The sequence below is a fragment of the Dreissena polymorpha genome, chromosome 11 (assembly GCF_020536995.1).
Source record: "Dreissena polymorpha isolate Duluth1 chromosome 11, UMN_Dpol_1.0, whole genome shotgun sequence".
Classification (NCBI taxonomy): domain Eukaryota; kingdom Metazoa; phylum Mollusca; class Bivalvia; order Myida; family Dreissenidae; genus Dreissena; species Dreissena polymorpha.
In genome coordinates this window covers 39,431,650-39,440,997 of record NC_068365.1, presented here as the reverse complement: position 1 = coordinate 39,440,997, position 9,348 = coordinate 39,431,650, and the positions used below count along the sequence as shown (strand labels likewise).

Genomic DNA, 9,348 nt, shown 5'->3' with positions numbered 1-9,348 from the left:
ACTACACGTTCCTCGTCGTGTTTTTTCTGATGTTGACCGAGGGAGTCATGATCACCTACCTGGTGCTTAGCCCGTTCCGAAAACGGCGCATTGTTGTGCCGTTAATCATGGCTGCATACGGTACAATGTTGAATGTATTACATGTCAGATAAACCGTTGTAAGATGATCGCTCCATTCCAGAAACATGGGGTAGTGGTTCCTTTGTTATTCGATGAATATACTATCACATTACGATCAGTCATACGGTTTGAGTGTGGACGGCGATGCCATTTAGTTGTTTTCACATATTTATAAAAACTCAAATAACGATGTGATATGAACTATTTAAAAAATCATTTCTATGTTAAGAGATATCGTGTGTGTTTTCCGTCATGTTTTGTGAGTCTTCACTTATCTGAAATACAAGACTAGCGGATGGTAACAAACGTTTCTCTTCGGGAATGTGATTGAACATTTATGTTCATAGATTGTGTTTAATTACCATTCTAATTATATTTTAGCCATTCCAATTCTGATAGTTGGAATTTCGATGGGCGTCACACGGCTTAAAGGATACGGAAACGAGTCATTGTAAATATTTGTGATATAAAATTAAACTTGAATGAATAGGGAACAAACTTATTACATTATATTTTACTTCATACTATATATGATGTAACCCGAATTGTTACATAGACCGGTAATCATATACATATAAATCGTAGTGTTATGCATACGTTCTCAGTCTCCACACAACACAAAACAAGGAACTAAATTAAGCTTAAGTAAACAAAAGTGGTGGCCTGATGCTTTCGATGTAAACGAGTGAAATCAAACTCATTATTTTCCACAGAAAAACTTAATAAGCAAAATGTTGTTTAAAGGATTTCATTTTATTATAGAATAATATAATGTTACGTTCGAATCAGAGTGTTTATATTGCCACTTATACTTTGATACTTTTTATACAAAATGTTTAATGAATTTATAGTTGCTGGTTGACGGTCGATAGTGGTTTATTTTGGGCGTTTGCTGGACCAATCATTGTAGTCGTCGTTGTAAGTTGAAGCGCGTGTATTTGTAACGTATACGTTGCATTATTTTACACTATACACTCCATATTATGTAGAACCCATAGGTATGCTATGTTAGCGCTTTTAACCCTTTAAGCTCTGGAACCGGATTTTAAAGGCCTTTGCAAACAGTTTGGATCCAGATGAGACGCCACAGAACGTGGCGTCTCATCAGGATCCAAACTGTTTGCTATTCTGATAGTATTTTTGAAAAAAAAAATCAAAGAAAATGGTAATTTTATAAATTCAGCAGACGACATTTTAGCAGACGACAAATTTCCCAGCATGCAAAGGGTTAACATGTTTATATTAGCAAGCATCTTCTAACTGTGTTATGCAGGTGTCAGAAAAAATAATTGAAACATTCCCTGCGTAGTTAACACACGTCTGATAGCGTCTTTATATAACTTGTGCTGAAATAAATCAATTTGTTTAATTGATGGTAACAGCTGTATTCATAACATACGAGATATATATGGTTGCCACTTGATTAAACATGTTTATTGCAAGTTACATGTACAGGTTTATAAAATTTCATTACTTGTGAATTACTGGATGCACGATTGCCTAAGTAATGCACACACAAAATGTATTCCAGGGTAATATTGTTAATCTTGTGATTATCCTGAAGTTTGGAGTCTTTGGCATTTCTGCTATGGCAAAGAAATCGGATCTGGAAAAAATCAAGTATATTCGTTGTTCGTTTCCTTGTTTTAATACGTTAAATCTGTATTTCTAATTATTTTTATCTTCTTTAAATATCATAGTTTAATTTAAACAAAAATAAATAAGTAATATATGTAGTATTTGAATGTGATATTGTGGCTCGTTTGGTTAAGTACCCTGAAACGATTGATGCACAGTCTTTTTGGTTGTGGTTTACTTAGTTACTCTGTTATAGACTGATGTACATTTGTGAAGCTTTTATTCAAGTTTATTATTGTAAAAGGTTGACACACATATGTTTCCCAGGGCGGGCGCAAGGAGTGTTGGTGTGCTGACTCCCATGTTTGGTATCACGTGGCTTATCGGCGTATTTGCAGTCAATGACACCACATCGGTCTTCCAGTGGTTATTCGTCATACTGAACTCACTACAGGTAACTGCTGCCTATGATGGGATCATGCCGTTACCTGTATGTGTCGTTTCTTTCTTTGTGTGAATTAAGATCAAAATAATATTTTTTTCTGATTAAGTTTACAATGATCATGATTCAACGCATTTTGTTGTTGATATAAACTTTTGTGTAACGTCAAGCCCGATACTATATTTATATGCAATATTATTTTCCAGGGTCTAATGATATTTATTGTTAAGTGTCAACTGGACAAAAAGGTAAGTCTAATCGACATTTAATGCGTCAACTGTTACTTCAATACGTGTTCACAATTATGAAAATAATGGAATTGTAACGGGATTTTGTAAAAATAATTTATATTTTTCCATAATATAAATTCGTTGAACATGCTATAATTTACATATTAAATAAGTGTTAATATGTTCGATTGGTATTCTAACATCTAATGAAATCGCACGCCCAATAGCTCTCTTAAGTAGGAAATACCATTTTAATTGCAAATATCTAGTTATTTCGCATACTAATTACATTTATTTCGCTTACTAAATTTCTGTTACCGCAAGGTTCAAGACGCCTTCAATGAGAAACGCCGACGATTGTTTTATGTTGAAAGTAGCACTTCTGAAGAAAACACCAAAAACAAAAAAACCAATTACAAGGTAGTTAAAAGAATAAATCAACCTAAAAAATTATTACATGTATGAGGAAAAACATTCATGTTACATACGCTTTTCATAAATGTGGTTATGCGAACAATTCTTTAAACGTTAGATTAATCCTTCAATGTGTACAGGCTTTATGTTACACAAACCAATTTATTGAAACGTGTTGTTTTGTATGAATAAACGTCATTTTATATATGTGTATCATTGATAAGTATGCCTAATTTGTCAAGTTTGTTTGTGGCCTGCAAATGGTTCAAAGCAAAAGAAAAGCTCGATGTTATTTATGCTCACAAAAACGACAGCATGTTGTTCGCACATGCATTATATTATTTTGCGATTGTTAAGCATCAATTCTGCAATAAATAGCAATTTCATCCATATATCTTTATTCACCGTATCATGTGTATGTAACGTTTCTGTTTGTTAACTTTTTAAGAACCCCTGATCACAATATGCTCATGGTAAGCATTTGTGATCCTCAATTGTCAGTTGCTCGTTGTAACTTGAGGACACTATTATTTTGTCAAATCAAATGAAATGTGGTCAGAACATTTATCCCAGTATCTTTGCTTGTTCGAAACTAGGTCACGTGGGGTTAAAAACAATGTTACTAGATAAAATTAAAGAAAATTAATTATTAACACTTGACATGTGACATTTATTTCCAAGCTTCACGAAACTTGGTTAGAACACAATGATACATTGGCTGATTTTAAAACTGGATCACTTGTGGTCATTGCTAGGTGGATGGATCAAATTAAAGCAAAGGCCACTCTATGTTTCAAATGAATTGCTCAATCTTTATGAAACATATTTCACGAGTTTAGTTCGATCCAGTTTGCAACAGTATTGCGTGTGGTTAAACAATTGGTCACAGGGTAAAAGTATTCAAATTCATTTCCCAAACGTTATCAAACTTCGCGAGAACTTTAAAAGATTTTGTCCAAATTTACCAAGTTTGAAACTGGGTCATAAGGGCTCAAAATGTTGCGAGAGATAATATTGAGTATTTTATATTAAGATAACCTGGATGCAGATGCGAAGCAGATGGGCAAGACGTGGGAACAGCTCGAAAGAATCGCCCAGAGCCGAAACTTCTGGAGGAGACTTGTCGGCAGCCTATGTCTCAGACGGGACCACATGCGAAGTTGAGATGAGATACTAAGATACAATACCTGCATCATCTGTTTGAGTCAAAATACTCCGAGGCTTTACCAATCTAACAATATGTAGAGCTAGTTTATTTGTATCTTCGGTATAAAGTATTTATAATACAAGTTCATTTAACCGTTATAATTATTGTACTGGCCTTACAAGATTCCAATCATGATTTAACAATGATCTGAATGTAACAGCTGTATGATGCTATGTATCTTCTGCTTTTAAACGGTTTGGTTGATACTTGTCTGATTTCATTCTATCTTGCCTCAGACGGTTTGGTTGATACTTGTCTGATTTCAGTCTATCTTGCCTCAGAGAGTTACGGTTCTTGTGCTCTGATCTGATTACAACAAGTGAGAAGTTAAAAGTAATTACATTGAAATGTATTCTCTTTTATAGCTTTTTTCTTTGAATAGTTATGGTGTAAAGGTATGTGAATGATATCCTGTATAAAGAGTATTTGTGTGTGCGTCCTTGTTTACGCCTTCTTAGTTTTGTTTGTTGAGTAAATGTGTGTTAAAAATAATGCATTATGTATTGATAGGTAGGATTACTCCTCTTAAATTCAAAGTATTTCATCTATGTATGCTGCCGACTATTTGCTTTAGCTGTATAATCAGTATTTTGTGTGAGTTTTTGTTTTACTCTCTTTAGGTTTTGTTTGTAGAGTAAATTTACGTTAAAATTAATGCAATATGTATTGATAAGTTTGAGTACTCCTCTTAAATATAATTATTAAGGTTAATATGTATTTATATTATTATTACAGTTAATATGTATTTCCTGTTGTAAATTATTTATTGATACTACTTATGTAATCATTATTTAAATAGTTGTGTAACCTCGCTTTCTCATTATTTAATGTGCTTGTTATAATCATGTTTATATGTCTATTACTGTAGTTATTATATTGCTTGTACTAAAATGTGTCCACATGGGCCATTGGCCTTCTGGAAATGATGTAAATAAAATCTCTGAATCTTTTTTAATGTTAATTTTGGTGTATACTTGAATCTAGTGTTGTAAATAATTTTTTGGCAAGTGTGAGGTTTGAATCGATTTATACCCATATAAGTGCTTTTGGATTGCAATGTTCCAAGGTGGTAACCCCAGTGTTCATCATGTCTGTGCATACCATATTACCCAGGGGCGGATAACCCCAGTGTTCATCATGTCTGTGCATACCATATGTACCTGTGTCTCTTGTCTAGTTTGCTTGTTTTCTGTCTAACTGTTTGACTATTTGTTCTTTTTCATAAATAAATAAACGCATTATATAATAATGGTTTTCATTCCTGCTGATGCTGCTGCAGTGTCACCTTATGTTTATTATGTTAATGCTTATATTCAATACATATCGGTGTCATTCTAAAATGTGTTGTTGTATATAAACTTGCATGGCATTTGAAAAGTTGGTGTATTTAAATGAGACACAAGTAGTTATTGGAAAAGATTTCAATGTATAGTTTTATAATTAATAATACCACATTCTAATATTTCCACTTGTTCATGTCAACAAGCGCTAATATATACTATGAATTGACAATTGTATTGAAACCTGCTATCTGATCATTTACATACATGTACATCCCTTTGTAACTAATATGAACCATAAGGAAACTGTAATTGCAAATATTAAGAAATTGGTGCTGTTGTATATAGAAGAATAAACAAGAAACCGTTGGAGACGGGTGATGCTCCCCAAAGTTTTTTTTGTCACAATATTGCACTATATATTCAGATAAAATGAAACGTCTTGAGGGGCATAATTTTGGACAAAATAATACGATGGATGGTTTAGCAACTTGAAAATGTCAAAGGGCCATAACTCTTTAAATAAATCATCTAACCAGAACCCACAAATAACATGCGCATCTCCTCAAGGTAGTTAAGCTTCCCATAAAGCTTCATTGAATTCCAGTCAGTAGATGGGGAGAAATAGCTCGGACAAGAATTGCACTATATGGACAGTTTATATAAAATTTCAAAGGGCCATAACTCTGTGAAAAATCATCCAACCATAACCGGCTGATAATATGCACATCTCCTGTTGGTAGTGAAGCTTCCCATAAAGTTGCATCGAATTCCCGTAATAAGTTGCTGAGAAATAGCTCGGACAAGAATTGCACTATATGTACAATGGAAAATTTTAAAGGGCCATAACACAGTGAAAATCATCTGACGAGAACCGGCTGATAATATGAACCTCTTCTCTTGGTAGTGAAGCTTCCCATAAAGTTTCATTGAATTCCAGTCATTAGTTGCTGAGAAATAGCCCGGACAAGAATTGCACTTTATGTATAATGATAAATTTCACAGGGCCATAACTCTGTGAAAAATCATCTGATGAGAACCGGCTGATAATATGCACATCTCCTCTTGGTAGTGAAGCTTCCCATAAAGTTTCATTGAATTCCAGTCATTAGTTGCTGAGAAATAGCCCGGACAAGAATTGCACTATATGTACAGTAAATAGAAAATTTCAAAGGGCCATAACTCTGTGAAAAACCATCCGACCAGAACCCGCTGATAATATGCACCTCTCCTCTTGGTAGCGAAGCTTCCCAGAAAGTTTCATTGAATTCCAGTCATTAGTTTCTGAGAAATAGCCCGGACAAAAAGTGTGCACGGACGGTCACACGGACACACAGACACACGGACGGACAGACAAAGCGGCGACTATATGCTCCCCCCAAAATAAATTTTTGGGGAGCATAAAAATATTATATGGATTGTCTTACATAAATGCACAATTCAATATTGGTCTACTATTTTTACTGTGAATATGTTAAGTTTAAAAAACCCAAACAATGTTATACAAATTTCAACGACTTAATGAACCTTACTACACAAAGATTAGTATTATTCCTAGAAATGGTAAATGTAAGAAATTATAATGCATAAAACTAAAGAGTTACTTTGCATTAATTACGCAAAATCTTACAGTGTTTAAATTAAACCACGGTTTTGTTTAAAAGCCAAGCCTTCAAGCGACACAAAAATACTGATAGTAAAATGTAGTGATGTGAAGATGGTAATTACTACTCATTTTAAAATATCAGATATAGAAGTTTACCATCGTTTTTATCGAGCAACTTTCAGATAGCAGTCATAAATGTATGTGGGTTCATAACGACGCGAGTGTTGTTCAGACTGTAACATTGTCATTAATTTTAAAATAACTTAATATACATTTTCAGCATCAAAAGACGAGGAGTCGTAGCTACCACCAACCACATACCTTAAATGTCAACGTTGCACTTAGAGGTAAAAGATATAATGTTTGGCATATATTGATATGTGAATTTGGCATTTGATAGGAACTTTAAAATTTAAACTTACCACAATGGTCACTCTTAGAGGTCAAATGACGAATTTTGCCACAAAACATATTTTCCGTGAGGGGAATGTGTGTCGTCTGTAACAACTAGTTCATTAGCCAAGGTACTAATAAGAAGTTAAAGTTCTGGTCTACACTTAAACTTACCGGTCAAAATGCAATTTTGGCAAATACAATTTGTATTGACGGATACATCATAATTCATCATGTATTTCGCCCCATTGGTGCAAAAGGTACCAAGTGACATTTTCATAGTTTTGAGAAAATCGCGTTTAAAGATTTGAAAGTCTATATCAAATTAACTATTAACAACTCAGGATTGTAATTGTGCATATGTTAAGATATAAATACAACCTTCATGCTTGCAAAAATTGATCATGTTCCAGTTATCAATAAACGATAATTGATAAATTATGTCATATGGTTCCTTTTTGCATAATTCAATATTAAGGTAAACAACATGCAAACAAGTACCATATGCACATTTTGTTCCTTTTTGCACGAACTATTTGTGTTTTGTATTCTAAAAAGGCACAATAAGGTACCAACTATGACATATGGTACCTTTTTTCACCACACAAAACTGGAAAGTGAAAAATGATGATTATACTTTATTAACAACAGTTAAGTTTAAACGTTTACAAAGATGTGACACATCTGTTAAGGTAAACAGAGTATTGTTAAGGTTAAAAACAATAGTATTCTTGAAAAATTATCTTGCAAATGTCAGTTTTTGACAAAAGTGCAGAGAACCCATAATATCTACATTGTCAACATTTTTTACTCAATATCAGTGTCTAAATCATCCGACTCCATTAGGTACAAAATCCTTTTTCGTGCTGATCGTCGGTAAGGACTCATAATAAGAATGAAACTCCTCAGGAAGATTCCTTTTGAGCATAAATTAACAAGGTCATTTTTCTTTTGAATCAACATTGGCAGTTTTGTGTCGTAACAACGCTTTAAATCTGACTCACAAGTTGACCAAGTGTTCTGAACGCCTTTCTGTTGTCTTGTTGTTTTCTTTACTTGAAATTCCTGAAATTGGTTGTTGTAACCGATCAAAGCTGTAGTCCCTTCGCACTTGTATCCACTTTACCTTAACCCAGTTAAAGTGATATTATGGGCATCTAACAGTTTATAGTTGTCTATCGCAACCGTTGTTTATGTTTGGCGTGTTCACTTCATGTACATTTATATTTGTTAATGCAGCATCAACATACTAAACAATATCCCGGAAAGAGAAAAATAATGCATTTGAATATCAACCGTACTTTGGTTTGACAACTGATCATGTATGTTCGATGTGAACCTAAATTTAGTATTAGTGCCATTTCGTTCATGCGACACAAAGGCACAATTTTGTTTTACGGATCATTTCGGCCTAGAGGACTGGGTGAGTCACGTAAGAATATCGAATATAAAATATATTTTTATAAACAACTAGTAGCAAGATGAGTTGCAGATAATTGGTCAATAACCACATTTTAACTAACTCTTTTGACCTGTTAATTATTTTCAGCTCAAAAATGCCCATAAAATCACTTTTATTTTGTGTACAGGGACTGATGTTTTCAGGTTTGTACAATTTTTCTTCACAAAGTCTTTCAAGTCCATGACATGATTGTATTTCATTGGTATAGTTACATATGGCTATGATTTTCTTACTAGAGAAATTAAAGAACTCAATTCGGATGGAACATACACTGGCGTTACTTTTTTGGAACGTTCAATAGCTGAATGGACTGAATCGCATTCCATTAGGGAATGGCCTGAAAGTAGAAATTTGTGGCTAAGGGCTTTCAGGTTTGGTACTTACCGCTACACTGGCTACCTTATTGTTTCTCTCAATTTTCTTGGCAAGTACACTTTGACTTATACTCCTTATGTTATTTTTCTTTCGAATTTTCAATTTCTTGGTTTTCTTTTTCAATGAAGTTTCTCTTTTTTTGTCTTCAGCTTCTTTACATGGAATCCTGAATCAGTTTAATTTATCTCATATTTGTTAGGATTTTCACTATCAGCACTATCACCATTATCTAATACACTAT

General features: G+C 33.6%; 1 protein-coding gene across 1 annotated transcript; it reads left to right on the top strand.

Moving 5' to 3' along the window:
• The first annotated feature begins 1,779 nt into the window (after positions 1 to 1,779).
• LOC127850923 (adhesion G-protein coupled receptor D1-like) lies at positions 1,780 to 5,424 on the top strand. Its single transcript, XM_052384323.1, has 4 exons — positions 1,780 to 2,152; positions 2,347 to 2,388; positions 2,695 to 2,790; positions 3,818 to 5,424. The coding sequence occupies exons 1-4, from the start codon at positions 2,015 to 2,017 to the stop codon at positions 3,959 to 3,961; spliced, it is 420 nt and encodes a 139-aa protein (XP_052240283.1). The 5' UTR covers positions 1,780 to 2,014; the 3' UTR covers positions 3,962 to 5,424.
• The last annotated feature ends 3,924 nt before the right edge of the window (positions 5,425 to 9,348 follow it).

Excerpts from the sequence above, each read along its gene's own strand:
- LOC127850923 (XM_052384323.1), top strand. The coding sequence starts at position 2,015 with ATGTTTCCCAGGGCGGGCGCAAGGAGTGTTGGTGTGCTGACTCCCATG. Across the intron at positions 2,153-2,346 it reads TCATACTGAACTCACTACAG|GGTCTAATGATATTTATTGT; the intron begins GTAACTGCTGCC and ends ATTATTTTCCAG. Across the intron at positions 2,791-3,817 it reads ACAAAAAAACCAATTACAAG|ATAACCTGGATGCAGATGCG; the intron begins GTAGTTAAAAGA and ends TTTTATATTAAG.